Source organism: Chiloscyllium plagiosum, unplaced genomic scaffold (assembly GCF_037043375.1).
Source record: "Chiloscyllium plagiosum isolate Xiang-an unplaced genomic scaffold, Cpla_swu_hap1 HiC_scaffold_3, whole genome shotgun sequence".
Taxonomy (NCBI): domain Eukaryota; kingdom Metazoa; phylum Chordata; class Chondrichthyes; order Orectolobiformes; family Hemiscylliidae; genus Chiloscyllium; species Chiloscyllium plagiosum.
The window spans coordinates 119,767,888-119,784,976 of record NW_028270141.1 but is presented as its reverse complement, the minus strand read 5'-3'; the positions used below and the strand labels follow the sequence as shown (position 1 = coordinate 119,784,976).

General features: G+C 41.4%; 1 protein-coding gene across 6 annotated transcripts in view; it reads right to left on the bottom strand.

Moving 5' to 3' along the window:
* afg1lb (AFG1 like ATPase b) overlaps nt 1-17,089 on the bottom strand; it is a 164,750-nt gene that overhangs the window by 117,101 nt on the left and 30,560 nt on the right. For 4 of the 6 annotated variants that reach the window (XM_087982918.1, XM_043687086.2, XM_043687085.2 and 1 more), the window contains exon 2: nt 2,854-3,080. The exons of 1 other annotated variant lie outside the window; for it this stretch is intronic. In XM_087982918.1, the coding sequence (XP_087839044.1) occupies nt 2,854-3,080 (227 nt within the window). Of the gene's footprint in view, nt 1-2,476; nt 2,572-2,853; nt 3,081-17,089 lie in introns of those variants that run through there. One more of the 6 variants, XM_043687088.2, reaches the window with a different exon arrangement.

Here is a 17,089-nt window from a genome sequence, read left to right as displayed (position 1 = left end):
TAAGACTTCAGACTATTTATATTTTCCTTGCAAACTACCTTGAGGAGTGTTGACCAGCCTCGCCCCTCAAGCACTCATGTGCAGTAGTGTAAACAATGCTGAGCCTTTTGTTGCTCCTGTCCTCGGAGGAACAAAATCTCTGAAAACTGAAAACTTAAGTTTGGCGGTTGGGTTTCAGGGCTCAGTCAGCATAGTTATCCAAACCAAGCAATCCTTTAAAAGGCAGGAATATTTTTGTGTAAGTAATGGCTCAGAGTTCTGAGTGTTCTCATACATTAATGTTAGGTCATTCCCCTCAAATGTAGTCGTTTTAAGGTTCTTTTGGGCCCATCTGCTTTGTCTCATTATTGCCCAGACTTCTTCAGTATCCTCATTGTCAGGGGTGATTCTCCATCAGACTCCCCTTTTTCCTCATTTAAGGAAGGTCAATCTCCCTAATTTATAAGTTATTTTCTAATCATTGAGCTATGCTGTGCAGGATGCAGCAAATAATCACTAATCTGGAGACTTTGTACAGAGCGTATTTGAGAGTTCATATCAAATGATCTAAACAAAGACGCATCTTCAGAAGACCAACTGCCTGATTAATGATGATCCTTACAGATGGACAGGCAACATTGTTGCACATTCAGTGTCAGTCAGAGGGTTGCTCAATGGGTCATTAGTTATATCTTCTGGGAGTATCCCTTGTAACCACAAGCCTGCTCTGAAGATATGGAGAGAGTAAACATTCATGTAACCTGGGAGTTGTGTAGAATTGCCAACGTCATGACAGCTCCCTGGACAGTGGGCACCCAACTGCAGGAATTGTTGTCTACGGTCACAAATGAGCTGGTCACTGAGGGATTGAAAGCCCTTCCTGTTCTGAAATCTGGCCAGGAGGTTTTTAAGAGTCTCACGGCCCTTTGTAGCTGATGGAAATCAGCACGAGCTGAAAACCTGACCATTCAGGCACCTTGATTCTATGGATTTGCGTTTAGTTGAAAAATAAACTGCATTGCTTTCTAGTGAGGGCCATTGGTGAATGCACTTGTTGGCTGTCAATTGGGAGGTGTCGCACATATCCCAACTTGAGGTTTCAAAGGAACCTGTGATGACTAAGTTCAATGCCTCTGTGTGATCTTAAGTGCCACTTCAACAGTGTTTTGTTCCCACTCAGCCCTTTTTCTATAAACCTAGTCTGTTGAGCCTCCTTTTCAGTCAAGGCCAACTTTACATTCCATTTCATTAGTTGAGCCCAGCTTGATTGCCTGATAAAATTTGATGAATCATCCTGTGCGGTTGCCTACCCTAGGCAGGTTTAGGAGTCCAGTCACTCTTCACCTCCTACACTGTGCATTTAACGACAGCAAGCAAAGCTATCTGGATATCATTGAGATTTTCCATGAGTTGGTTAATATGAAAGGCTTCATTTCTCACAATGCAAATGTCTGCACAAAGAAACGCCTTAGTTAGGAATGAGCCAAGTAATGAAAGAAATTTGTACTGACTGGAGCACAGAATAGATCACATAGGCTAAGAAGATTGTACCAGTGAACTTACTTTCAGGAGTTTAGGGTGTTGAATGGACGTTCAATGCATGCCAACAAATGGAAACAAGGCTCTAGCTGACTTGCTTGCAAGTTCCAAGAACATAATAGCAAAATTCAACCCCCATTGAGAAACTGAGTTTTTTCCTCCCACTTAATTAAACTCCCCTGTGCACCCTTCCAAACCCTCTGATGGGCTCAGAAGATTCTTCCCATTAATATCATAAGTTGTTAAGTTTGGGAAGCAGGCTACAACAGTAATATCTATAGAGCACCTTGAACATAGAAAAACTTTTCAGGGCGAAGAAAATAGTGTTGAGTCCAGGCATCAGACAATTTTAGGAAGGGAGGCACTAAGCATCAAAGAGATGGGTATCAAGGAAAGCCTGAGAACAGTGTTGACCAATTCATTGGACACAGTGGCCAATGAAAAACCAGATAGGATTCACTGCAATTCTAATTCATATGTAAAGAGTAATAGGCACCATTGAGAGACATATTCACACAGTATATGTATATGCATCCTTAAAAATCGTTCAGTCATTTTAGATTCAAATTATGCAAATAGGGACAGAAAATAAACAGAAAGGCAAATGGAACATTATTCTTTCTGTCTTCGTTCGCAGGTATATCATGCTTTAGCTACACAAAGCTATGCCTAGACCAGACTTGACATATTTTGAGCAATCCGGGCACTCACAACCTAGCAAAGTTACATTGGCCATGGAGGATTGTAGTGTATGCTCACCAGAATGATATCTGGACCCCAAGGGTTACATTATAAGGAGTGATAATACAAAGAGACTGGAGACAAAAATCAGACAGTTTCAGTGGGGATGTCAAGCTTCCTTGTTATTAATATAATAACAATGCTAGCTTGCTGTTGTAAAGAAAAACACAGATGAATAGTGATAGGTAAATTAGAAAAAAGTGATAGTGTGCGTTACCAAGAGAGGTTTTGAAGAGCTTGAAATGGTAGTGAGGACAAGGTAATGAGGTCTTGGGAGGAGTGTCCAGAAGGTAGCGTCCACATAGCTGACAGCTGCAAAGATCACAGAAAAATCCTAATCATTTAATCAGTTAAATAGTTTTGACACCAACTTTCAACAGTGGAATTTATCACTGTATTACAGGCACGAGGTGGACAGGAGAAAAGTAATTGTGTTCTTATCCAGACCTCCCTAAAATAAGCAAAGGGAAACCAAAAGATCAAGTAGGCAACTAAGCACATCCACAATTAAATATCACTGAATTGTTTCTTTGCAGCTTTTTTAACATACACACCTGCTGACCCCTGGATTTCTGATATCTCAACAGATCTCACCTTTGAGAAGAAATTTTGCCGACCAAGATTGTATCCTTTAAGTGCTTCATGAAGCTTCTGTAAACACTGCACAACCTTTCTCTGGTGGTCATCAGCTTTTAGGTCGCCTAGACTGACCAACAATTCGTAGTGCTCTAAAGGCCCTTCAACACTTGATGCAAAGGCAGAACCTTTCGACTGAGATCCTGTATCAGGTGCAGCACCGTTTGTTGCTGGAAGAGCATAACCTAAAAAGAATTCATAAGCCAAAATTATTACTTGAATCTTTGATTTTGCAGTCACAGCTGAATGAGTGCTTCGTATTTTTGAAACTGAGGACAAACCAGTTAGTTTTAAGATTACTCCAGTCAAGTTAATCCAGTCTGCAACACTGAATATCCAGCACAGTACAAGCAGATATCTAATGATACTCATTACAATTTCTGCTTTTTAACCATCACCACATTGCCTTCGAAAATTTTTGAACTAAAATATCCAGAAAAAAAAACACAAAACCTTCCGAACGATATGTCACAGTCCAACTTGTCTTCTGTACATCAAAATAGAAGTAAACCAAGTAATACTGTTTTTTTTCTCCCCAGGGCTTGTACTTTTATGTAATTTTTAACATATTAAGATGTCCCAAGGTATTTCACAGGCATATTATGAAACAAAATAAGACACCGAGCCACAGAGGCAGGAGCTATATGAAGCAAAGATGAACAAAGTTTGACCAAACATGTAGGTTTTAAGGAGCATCTTCAAGGTGGCAAACAATGTAAACAGACAATGGGATTTAGGGCAAGAATTCCAAAGTTTGGGGCTAGAAGGTAAGGCATGGAAACCATGTCTAAAATGGAATGACAGTTTATGGTGGAAACAATGGCTGTAACCTTCCAAATATATAATGGGAGAAAATTTCTGATAAATATGGGATTCAGACAAGGAGCTTGACAAATTAGAGACAGTACAGACATTGAGAATCAATGGTGAGATAAAGCTGAGCATCATAATCGTACATGTGGAGACTGACATTGCATTTTCAAATGACGTTTTAAGCAGAAAAGAAATAGAAGGGGGTCAACAACAGATCTTTGTGGGAGACAGGAATTGACGGCATGTGAGCAGCTAGAGAAGTCATTATTCTGACATGAGATAAGAATGGAAACATCCAAGTTTAGTCCCACACAGCTAGATGGCGGTGGAGCTGCATTGAGGGAAGTTGGCATGGTTAACCCTTGATAAAAACTGAAGAGAGGCAGAGGATGATAAGGACGGATAGTTTACCTTTGCCATGTAGAATGCATAATGTTGTTTTACTCTGGCAAATGCCATAGTACTGTGAGAGAATCAACCTTACAGGAGGGATACAAAATGGAATTTCAAGCAAAACAGACACAGACTTTGGAAGGCAACAACATATTCATACGACAACCCCGTTCTATAAAAGAGCCCATCACCAAATGCAAAATGTATGAAGCAGAAGGAGGCCATTCAGCGCCAAGAGCATTTCCTGCCATTCAATGAGATCATGGCTGATCTGAGGGTAACCACAAATCTTCATTCTTCATCCAAATTCTTGCAATAATCCCCATAAACACACTTGGCAAAAAAGGTAAAATCAAACACAGGGTCTTTCAGAAGAGATGTCAGAAAGAGGGATATTCAGCACGGACCTGCTTCTTTGGGTCCAGCAGCTTCACAACCTACTGCCTGCTTTCAGTGAACAACCCAGAATCAAACCAAACCAGAGAAAAGCTGAGCTGGAAGAACTGGCCACTCCCCTTTCATTGTACAAATGTTTTCTTTTAAACTTGAAAGCCTTTTGCTTGAGTCAGTGTCTGTAGTTATAATCAAATTGGGTCTAAAACCCTTCAAACCTAGACCCCTTGGAGTCTCTCTGTGTAGGTCCCCTCTGAAAAAACAAACAAAGACAACACAACCTTCAAGGAGCAGCATCAACACAAAAGATAAAAACAATGACTGCAGATGCTGGAAACTAGATTCTGGATCAGTGGTGCTGGAAGAGCACAGCAATTCAGGCAGCATCCGACGATCAGCAAAATCGACGTTTCGGGCAAAAGTCCTGATATTAATCAAATAAATCTTCCCTGAACTGTCTCCAACGCATTTATATCTTTCCTTAAATAAAGGTCAGTTAGCTCAGTTGGCTGGTTTTCAATGCACAGGGACACCACCAGTTGGGGTTCAATACCCATATCAGCCGAGGTCACCATGAAGGTCTTTGCCTCTCAATCTCACCCTCAAGTTAAACTCACCACTAGTCATCTCTCTCTCTTGAAATAGCAGGCCTATGATTGTCTGGGACTATGACAACTTTACCTTTAGCATTCCTGATGAACGGCTAATGCCCAAATCATCAATTCTCCTGCTCCTCAGATGCTGCCTGACCTGCTGTGCTTTTCCGGTGCCACGCTTTTCTGATCTCCAGCATCTGCAGTCCTCACTTTGTCATGTCCAATACTATGTACTACTCTAGATGTGGTCTCGCCAGTGCCCTGTATAACTGAAAGATAACCTCCCTCCAATATGTGATACCACTCCCATTTACTTTTTGTCCCTGCAAACTAACCTTCTGCAATTCATACACATGGAGACCCAGAACTACTGTATCTTGGAGCTCTGCAATCCCTCACCATTTTGATAAAATGTGCTGCTTTTTTATTCCTCCAGCCAAAATGAAAATTTCCACAATGTTTTCATATTACATTCTAATAGCTGTGCCTTTTCCCATTCACTTAATCTTACATTTCTCTGTCGCCTGCTTATGACCTCTTCCCAACATAGTTTCCAACCTATCATCAGCAAATTTAGCTAACATATCTTGTCTCCCTTCTTCCAAGTCATTTATTTATAACATCAACCGCTGGAGCAGGCTGGGACTTGAACCAAGGTCACCTGGTTCAGAGGTAGGGACACTACCACAGTGCCACAAGGACCCCTTCTTGCAGTACCTGGCATTTCCATAGCAGTCTGCCATCCAATTACTAACCAGGTCTGAGTTCGCTTAGCTTCTGAGATCAGACAAGATCAGGCGTTTTCAGACTATAACTGTTAATAGTCCGCGAATCGATTTCTGTGCGTACCACTTGTCATATCTTGTCATTCCAAAAAAGACCCATGAATGTCTTCTCTTTGCTTTCAGTTAGATCATAAATCTTCTACTCATGCTTCTGTACTAGTTTACACACCATGAGATTTTATTTTCTGCAACAAGCCTTGATGCGGCCGATTGTCAATGCTGGAAATTTAAGTACACTACATCAACAATTTCCCACTGACCACAGCATATTATCGCAAAGAGCTCCAACAGATTGTTCAAATGTGATTTCCCTTTCACAAAACCATGCTGACAGTGCCTGATTACTTTGAATGTACCCGAATGCACTACGATAACCTCTTGGTTAATACTTTCAAACATTGTCCCTATGATTAAAGTTAAGCTAACTGACCTGTAGTTTCCTGGTTTCTGTCTCCCTGTCTTCTTCACAGACACTACCTTCTAATCTAATGTGACCAAACCTGAAGCAAGGGAATTTTAGAAAACTAAAACCAATGCACCAACTAGCTCATTAGCCACTTCCTTCAAGACCCAGGATGAGGTCCATTTGAATCCAGGCATTTATCAATCTGCAGTTCCACTTCTCTGATGATTATAATTTTCTCATCTTGCATTGGCTGATTTATCACTGCTTCTGGGGTATTACATGTATTCTCTACATAAAGGCTGATGCAAAATACAGTCAAGTATTTTATCAAAATATGCAATGTCCTCAGTATATCTGTCTGATGGAATCAGGTTAACAGAAAATATTAACTCGGTTCCTGTACTTAAGACCTATTGCTTGTCTCAAATAAATAAGGATAGCTACAGGGAAATAAAATTACAAACCATCAACTATATAATGCTACAAGCTGAAACCCTAACCCTCTTTTAAACCCTGTCACATACACAAACAAAAAAAATGCTTCAATGATGAAGGAAAATGCAACAGCACCAGTCCACAGGATTCAATGAGAAGTTCTTTTTGCTTTCCAAGACCTCTGTTCTTCAATCCAATTTCTCCAGGTTAGATCATATAGGACAGAAAAGGCCCTTCTGTCCATCGAGTCGGTACTGACCTATCTACACTAACTCCACTTTTCAGAATTTGGACCCACAGCCTTGAATGTTATGACATTTCAAGTGTTCATCCACATACTTTTTAAAGGACGTGAGGTTTCCCACTTCTAGTTCCCTTCCAGGCAATGCATTCCAAATTCCCACACTCTGGCGTACAACTTTTGTTCTTCAAATCCCCTCTGAACCTCACACCTTTCATCTTAAAATTATGGCCCCTCACTATTCACTTTTCAACTAATACGATCCTTTCAACCCTGTCCATGCCACTCAATCTTATTCATGTCTATACCCCTCAGCCTTGTCAGCTCTGAAAAACAATCCGAGCCTACTCAGCCTCTTCTCATAGCTGAAATGCTCCATCCCAGGCAACAGCTTGGTGAATATCTTTTGCACCCCCTCCACAGCAATCACATGCTTCTCATAGTGTGGTGACTAGAACTGCACAGTCGAACCAAAATTTTGTACAGCTCCAACATGGCCTCCCTGCACTTACAGTCACATGCCACAACTTACAAAGGCAAGTAAATTGGCAGCACCAGTGACTGAGCTGGTCAATTCCTAAAGGCCATGGCTGCTAGAATAAGTCTGTGGCATATAGTGATCAAATCAACGAGAGAGAAAAACAGAGGTTCAGTGGGCGGCACGGTGGCACAGTGGTTAGCACTGCTGCTTCACAGCGCCAGAGACCCGGGTTCAATTCCCGCCTCAGGCGACTGACTGTGTGGAGTTTGCACATTCTCCCCGTGTCTGCGTGGGTTTCCTCCCACAGTCCAAAGATGTGCAGGTCAGGTGAATTGGCCATGCTAAATTGCCCGTAGTGTTAGGTAAGGGGTAAATGTAGGGGTATGGGTGGTTTGCGCTTCGGCGGGTCGGTGTGGACTTGTTGGGCCGAAGGGCCTGTTTCCACACTGTAAGTAATCTAATCTAAAAAAATCCTCACCAATCTGCCATCACAGATGCATCTGTTCCTGACAGTATTGCTAACAATGACCACTGTACTGTGCTTGTGGAGACCAAGTCCCATCTTCGCATTGAGGATATCATCCATCATTCTAAATGGGATAAATATTGAACAGATGTAGCAACCAAAGACAGTTTGAAGAACTTTATGAGTGCCCTATAGCTGTAGAATTGTACTCATAAACAAGCACAACCTTGTGACGTGGCATTTCTCCACTCTACCATTACTACCAAGCCAGCGGATCAGCTCTCATTCAATGAAGAGTGCAACAGGGCATTCCAAGAGCAGCAGTAGCCACAGCTAAAACAAGATGTCAACCTGGTGAAGCTAGAAAACAGAACTACTTGCATGCCAAAGAGGATAATGAGCGAATTATACACAAGGAGGAGGGATTCCACAATCAATGGATCAGATCCAAATTCTACAGTCCGCTGTATCCAATCATGAATGATAGTTAGAGAACCTACTGGATGAAAGAGGCCCCATAAATATTCTTGTCCTAATGATGGGGCCAATCTGTTCCAGAACTTCTACAGCACTGACATCTACCCAGCAATGTGAAAATTTGCCAGCTATGTTCCATACACGAAAAGCTAGACAAATTCAACCTGGCCAGTTACTGCCCCATCCATCTACTCTCAATCAGCAGTAAAGTGATGGAAGGTGTTATCAAGAAAGCTACCAAACAGCACCTGTCTGGTATACCCAGTTTGGTTCTGCCAGGGTCACTCGGTTCCTGATCTCATTTCATCCTTTGTTCAAACATGGACAAAAGAGCTGAACTGCAGCGCTGATTGAGAGTAAGCTGCCTTTGACATCGAGGCCATATTTGAGCCTGTTTGGCATCAAGCTCGACTGGATTCAATGGGAATGGGGAAAAGCTTTCTGCTGCTTGAGTCATACAAGCGTATAGGAAGATGGTTGTGAGTGTTCAAGGTCAGTCATCTCAATTCCTTAAAAACATAGGAGACTGGAGCAACAGTAGGCCATGTGACCCTTCAAGCCCATTCTATCATCCAATATGATCATGGCTGATCATCAAGCTCAGTAGCATAATTCTGCCCTCCCACATATCCTTTGATCCCTTAAGCCACAAGAGTGATATCAAGCTCCTTCTTGAAAACACAATGTTTTAGCTTTAATCACTTCCTGCGGTGATGAATTCCAGAAGTCTCTGGGGTGACAGTGCCCTCAGCCCTCCATCATAAAATTAAACACGTGAGTTTTCCAACAATTGCACAATGTTCAGCAATATCCAGGCAGCACAGTGGCTCACCGTACCAGGGGCCCAGGTACACTTATACACTCTGGTGACTATCTCCCAGTGTCTGCTTGAGTTTTCTCCAGATGCTCCGGTTTCCACATGTAGTCCAAAGATGTGCTGGTTTGGTGGATTGGCCATGCTGAATTACCCATATGTACGTTAAATGGATTAGCCATAGGAAATGCAGGGTTACAGGGATAAGGTAGGGGGTTGTGTCTGGGTCGGATTTACTTCAGAGGGCGATGTGGACTTGATGGACTGAATGGCCTGCTTCTACACTGTAGTGATTCTATGATTCTAAGTGTCCCATGTACCTTCTTAATTACTTTATTAGCCTGTCCTGCCAACTTCAGTGATTTGTGGACAAATACCCCAAGATCACTGTGCACTTTTGAGCTGACGAACATCCTGCCATACAGTGAGTCTGCCCCCATATAAAATCAGGTTTTATATGTCTCATCGATTGTCACAAGTGAGGTGCTGGAAGACTGGAGGTTGGCTAACGTGCTGCCACTATTTAAGAAAGGTGGTACGGCAAAGTCAGGAAACTATAGTCTGGTGAGCCTGACATCAGTGGTGGGCAAGTTGTTGGAGGGAATCCTGAGGGACAGGATGTACATGTATTTGGAAAGGCAAGGACTGATTAGGGATAGTCAACATTGCTTTGTGCTTGGGAAATCATGCCTCACAAACTTGATTGAGTTTTTTGAAGAAGTAACAAAGAGGATTGATGAGGGCAGAGTGATAGATGTGATCTATATGGACTTCAGTAAGGCATTCAACAAGGTTCCCCATGGGAGACTGGTGAGCAAGGTTAGATCTCATGGAATATGGGGAGAACTAGCCATTTGGATACAAAATTGGATCGATGGTAGAAGACAGAGGGTGGTGGTGGAGGGTTTTCTTTTCAAACTGGAGGCCTGTAACCAGTGGAGTACCACAACGATCGGTGCTGGTCCACTACATTTTGTCATTTATATAAATGATCTGGATGTGAACATAGGAGGTATAGTTAGTAAGTTTGCAGATGATACCAAAATTGGAGGGATAGTGAACAATGAAGAAGTTAACCTCAGAATACACCAGGATCTTGATCAGATGGGCTGAGGAATGGCATACGGAGTTTAATTTAAGTAAATGCCTGGTGCTGCATTTTGGAAAAGCAAACCAGAGCAAGACTTATACACTTAATGGTAAGGTCCTCGTGAGTGTTGCTAAACAAAGAGACCTTGAAGTGCAGGTTCATGGTTCCTTGAAAGTAGAGTCGCAGGTAGATAAGATAGTGAAGGCGGCGTTTGGTATGCTTTCCTTTACTGTTCAGAGCAGTGAGCATAGGGGTTGGAAGGTCATGTTGCAGCTGTACAGGACAATGGTTAGGAACATTGCGTGCAATTCTGGTCTCCTTCCTATCAGAAAGATTTTGTGAAACTTGAAAGGGTTGAGAAATGATTTACAAGGATGTTGCCAGGGTTGGAAGATTTGAGCTATGGGGAGAGACTGAATAGGCTGGGGCTGTTTTCCTTGGAATGTCTCTCAAATTCTAATTTTCCCTCCTTCCCAATTTTTTGGTCAGTCTTTGCAGTTTTGCATTTGTCTTCCTTGTTGCAATGCATTCAGCAAACTCATTCACTACAGCTTTGCCTTCAACGCCATAATCCCTACCAGACTAATCTCAAAACTCCAGAGATCTCGGCTCCGCCCTCTGCAACTGGATCCTCAGCTTCCTCACCCACAGATCGCAATCAATGGTGTTAGACAACAAGCAACTCCTCCATGATAATCCTCAACAACAGCTACTCAAGGATGCATTCTCAGCCCCCTATGTACACTCATGACTGTGTAGCCAAATTCCATACGAATGCTATCCAGAGGATCGTTGACAAAACCACTACTGTAGATCAGATATCAAACAATGATGAGTCAGAATACAGGGAGGAGATAGTGTCATGAGAACAATCTCTCCCTCAATGTCAGCATTGACTTTGGGAAGAAAGGAGGGAGACATGCCCCTATCTACATTAACAAAGCTGAGATGGACAGGATTGTGTGTGTTAAGTTCTTTGGAGTGATGATAATCAATAATCTGTCCTGGACCTCCCACACAGATGCGACAGTTGAGACAACACCACGCGTCTTCTTCCTCAGGTGGTTTAGGAAATTTGGCATGTCCATAAAGACCCTCACCAACTTTTACAGATGCACCATAGAAAGCATTCTATCTCGATGCATTACAGCCTGGTTCAGCAACTGCTCTGCCCAGGACTATAAGAGAGTACAGGAAGTTGTGTGCGCAGCCCAGACCTCAAGGAAGTCAACCTCTCATCCATGGATTCCATTTATACCTCTTGCTGCCATGGAAAGGCAGCCAACATCAAAGTCCCCTCCCACCGCAGTAATACCCTCTTCCATCAGGCAGAAGATACAGAAGCTTGAACACACATACCAACAGGTTCAAGAACAGCTTCTTCCCTGCTCTTATTAGACTGTTGAATGGACATCTCTAACTTCAAATCTAATGTGCATTTTGTTTTGTACCTTGGTAACTTTGTATGCCTCATTCTATCGAAATGCCCTATGATCTGCCTGTACTGCCTACAAAACAAAACTTTTCACTGTACTTAAGTAGGTGACAATAAATCAAATCAAAAATCAAATCCTGTGTACTCTGAAGTATCCCCATAAATGGCTGGAACTGGATCTCTATTGATCTATTTTTTAATTTGCCAATTCACTTTAACTGGTTTGCAAACAGATTTTAATAATTTCCCTTATTGAAATTTTGAAAAACTGTCTCAAATCCACTCCTCTCTCCCTCAAACCAAATGTAAAAGTCAATCATATTATGATCACTGCTATCTAATGCAGTCATTACTGCAAGTTTGTTCATTGTAGTCAGAGAGTCTACAGCATGAAAACAGAACCTTCAGTCTAACCAATCCACAGCGACCACGTTCCCAAACTATAATGTGGAGGTGTCAGGGTGGACAAAGTTAAAAAAATCACACAACACCAGGTTATAGTCCAACAGGTTTATTTGAAAGTGCTAGCTTTTGGAGTGCTCCTCCTTCATCAAGTAGCTGTGAACAGGATCATAATACACAGAATTTATAGCAAAAGATTACAATGCATGACACTATAATCTTCTGCTATAAATTCTGTGTCTTATGATCCTGATCCATTGCTGCTTGATGAAGGAGCAACGTGACCAAACAAAACGAGTCCCACTTGACTGCATTTGACCCATTTTCTTCCAAACTTTTCCAAATCATGAACTTATCCAAGTACCTTTTAAACTTGTAAATGCACCTGCATCCACTACTTCCTCTGGCAGTTCATTCTAAACACAAACCACTCTCTGTGTAAAATAGTTGCCCCTCATGTCCTTTGTAAATCTTTCTCATCTCACTTTAAAAACATGCCTTGTAATTTTGAAGTCCTCCATCCTAGGTCATTCACCTTATCCAAGTCCTTCACAATTTTACACGTCTCAATAAAAGTCACCTCTCAACCTGTACTGCAGTGAAAAGAGTCCCAGCCTGTCCAGACTATTTTTACATCTCAAACCCTCCATTTTTTCTGAATTCTCTCCAGTTTAACAACATTCTTCCTATAATAGGATGACCAGAAATGCATACAGCACTCCTGAAGAGGCCTCACCAATGTACTATATAACCACAAATGACATCCTAACTCCAATACTCAAAGGTCTGAGCAATGAAGGCAATTAATCCTATTTCACTGCACAAAACAAGATCCATCAGACCCTGACTCCAGAACATGCTGTTCTAAGAAACAGTTCCAAAAGCATTCTATGAACTCCTCCTGTAGGTCATCTTTGCCCAGCTAACTTTCCAGTCTAAATGGAGATTAAGATCTCCCATGATTATTGTTGTGCCCTTCCAACAAGCTCTCATTACTACTTCTTTTACAATCTACTGCACTGCTTGGATACTGTTGTGGAGCCTGTACACTACAAGTTACTTGCTGTCTTTATCACTTTAACCCAAACCAGTTCCACATCTTGCTTTTCGGAAGTTGGACTGTGCTTCTGTTGTGCTAATGTCATCATTAACAAACCAAGCCATCACTCGGTTGATTTACCAAGTTTTCTATCCCAGCTAATACAAACATAGAAAATAGAAACAGGAGTAGGCCATTCTGTCCTTCGAGCTATTGGAGATGTGTGAGAAAGAAGGCAATGTAATGAAGTACAGCACTCCAATGGGGTATGGAGGTGGGGGTGGGGGTTGCGGGGGAGGTGGTGGGGTGTTGTGGTCTCTCTGCAGCAGAAAGGATGAATCCAGATATCTGTGTTGCCTGCCCAGTGCCAAGGTTCAGGACAGTTCGTGGCTGGGGAAGATCCAGTTGTCATTGTCCGCATAGGCAACAATGATATAGGCAGAACAAAGACTTGTCTCTATGGATTTATCACATCTTCCCAAATTTGATCCTTTGCCCTCAGGATTTTAAACTAAATAGTTTCTGCTTGCCGAGGAACACTGGCCACAACATGGTTCAAGTGGCAACCATTCCATCAATGCAAATCCATCTTCCCAAATACCAGATGGCCCATGAACCAGAACCCACTCCTCCCACAACCAATCTTTAAACCAGGTATTAATCTTTCTAAGTTAATTTGCTCTATGCTGATTTACCATTCAGAGATTCTGAACTCTGAAATGCTGCTTAATTTGACGCCTTGCCATTCATATCAGCTTTGCACAAACTTCTTCTTTGTTCTGCTAAGTTATTACCACATGACCACTATGCCACCAGCTACCCCTAAAGTAACTACCTCAGGAAGTCCCACAATGCAACGTTGCACTTGAGGAAACACTGCTGTCAATTTGGAAAGCTCCACAAACAACAATGTAATCATGACTATGCAGATAATCTGTCAGTGACTTAATTTGATTGCAGTTTTAATTGTGGTTAGGACACTATTTCTGAGTTCCATGGAATGTCTCACATAACATGAAGGAGCAGAGGGATCTTGTTTAAGGTCTCATGCAAATTATGGTACCTCTCAGTTTAGCATAACTTCAGCATATTAGCCTAGACTGTGCACTTAGTTCTCAAAAGTAGATCTTGAATTCACAGCCTTTTGATTCAAAGCTGCGCCTCAATACCATCTTCTAGAAGACTCTGTAAAATCACCTTGGAATGCACATTGCCATAGAGTAGCAATCTCACTCTAAGAGTAAAGTGGAGGATGCTACTATTTCACACGTAACACTCTCATTTTGTTGGACTACACATTTGAGTCCAGAATCATCAAAGCCAATTATTATTTCAAATGCAGCTATACTAGTGGGGCCTGAGACATGAAGTCAAAATGTGCCTAAAGTAAATGTAAAAACAAATCTAACTCAAAAGGCACTTTCAATTCAAATCATCAGAGCATTTAAAGATTTCAGGCAAAGTTTTTGCACTTCTATGATACTTAATTCAAAATCACTGGATAATTCACTTTTTTTAAAGCGCTGAAATGGATTAAGTCCTTCAGTGTACATGTTATATTGAATAACCACTTGGAATAATCCTGTAAGTAAACTGCCAGTGTTAAATACTTCAGAGGATGGATGGGGAATGGGGTATTGAAAATGCAGTCAGATACAAGGCTGGACAAGTTGGAGTACCTGAAGAATAAGCTAAAATGGGCTGAATGGCATTTTCTGATCTGTTAGCATAGCAATTGTTGAACTCTGATGTAATTTGAAGTCTGAACCACTTAGAATACATACAGACATACAATTTGTCTGAAACCACAAGTGTTGTAAAAAATTGTTAATCAAAATCCATCAACTACTAATCAATTTTCAAGTAGCTGCAACAGTTCCATTAATCAAGTCAAAAAAATTATTTGGAACCCACAGCCCCATGAATAGATTAGCATCTGAATAGCCTTGACCTTTAGAGTTAATCCTTTAATCCCTTCTCACCTATTTTGAAACATTTCTACAGCAACCTTTCTTTATTTTGCTCCTTTAACGAACATCTGCCCAGTTTCACATTAACTTTCTGCACATTTTTTCACTCATTGCTAATCATTCATTTTTACAAGTCTCCTAATTTAAGATGCCTTCCATTGCCAATACCTTCAAGAAGACGTTCACATAGGCTCCTTTCGAGGGCCCCTTTATAAATAACAAGGAGTAGTGTGAAGGACTGCCTGATCAGGATGGGTCTACAAAACAAATGTCAGAACTAGCTGGACTCCCAATACTTGGTAAAGAAAGGGAAACAGACTGTTCAACACCCATCCCCCACCACCCATATTGCAAACTTTACACCTGCTATGTTGCATCAGATTGTGCTGTCTGTACCCAACTTCAGTTCAAATTTAACTTGAGAAGATACTCTCCCGCATTTGTGTGATTGCTCTTGCCATTGTAATTTGTTGAACCAGCCACAACTTTTAATGTGCTGAAAAATGTGTTGCCGGAAAAGTGCAACAGGTCAGGCAGCATCCAAGGAGCCGGAGAATTGATGTTTCGGGCATAAGCCCTTCTTCAGGAATGTGTGTGCTACCTGCAGACAGAGGTGCAGGCATAGTTGAATATAGATAATAGCCAGAAAATGAAAAGGAGAAATTTCGCTGAATAGACCAGTTCCTCACTTGAGCTTTGTTTGAAACAAGTCAAAAATCCTAAAAACCAGGATAAGAGAAGTACGGACAGAGCTCAACCATTAGGTTAAGCATTCATTTTAAAGGCATAGCAGTAAAACAAGCAACAAGGATTCATCAGTGATGACATCCCTTGGGAGGATGTAAGAGCTTGCAACCATAGACATTTATAATCGAAAAAAAATTAAGATCCATTGGGTTCTGAAAAATACACTGCTGGCATTTGAAGAGTTCTCTCTTCAAGAGGTAATTATGCTTAAGAGCCACTATTACCTTAATATATTTGATTCTGCTCAAGAATGTAAGTAATGAAAGAAAGCATCAACCAAATTCCTTTCCAGTTAAGAGAGGCTGGAAATTTGAAAGGAACTATTTTTGTTGCTGGATGAAATAATGCACCCAGATACTAGAAGTTGTTAGAGTGTCTCTTGAAACTTGCCCCATGGCAGGTAAATGTATGGTATAGTATTTACAGAAAACAGGGTCTCCAATTTGATCCCAGGACACATGGACTTCAGCCAGGATTATTGTGGGACTGCTGTAATTGTGTCTGGTTTTATTGAATTGGTTTGGGGTGGTGGTTTAGGGTGGGCGGGGGGAAGGGGATGGTGGAGAGAGTTGCAAGAGCTGGGTTTTGTCTCTGAATTCCAACTCTGCAATTCCAGCCTGTAAGCAAGCAGCTATGCAGAATAGACAAGGACAAGGTCAAGGTCAGAGAATGACTGCCTGATAAAATACCTCTGGAATTCAGAAAATAAAGAGAGAAGCCACCATGAAAAAATCACCCAAACACAGCACCATTATTTAAGAATAATTAATCACATGTGCCCCCACCAACCCCAGTCTACCTACAGCAAGTTTCTTTCAACATCAATATGAACCTCAATGGCGAAAGGCCATGAATCCTTGAATCCTGTAGTTCTGAAAGATATATCTGAAAGAATGCATTGTGCTTGTACTCATATTAATTTGCAGATCAAGTACCATGTAAATGTGGGACAGAGCATCTCACCAACTACAAACATCTCAAATGGATTTACTTACATTACTAATAGCATTTCTGGGCCTGTCACAATTGTGTGGTTTTTGCACTTGGTATCTTTTCATGTCAAAGTTATGTCCATAAGTAAAACTCATGACCCCTTTTATCTGAAGAGTACCCTTTTCTGTAACGTCCTTCGTTAAATGATACTCTCCCAAGAATAATAAGAGTAAACATATTTGCAAATAGCCACTTCATACTTGACCTGGCAGTCAGCC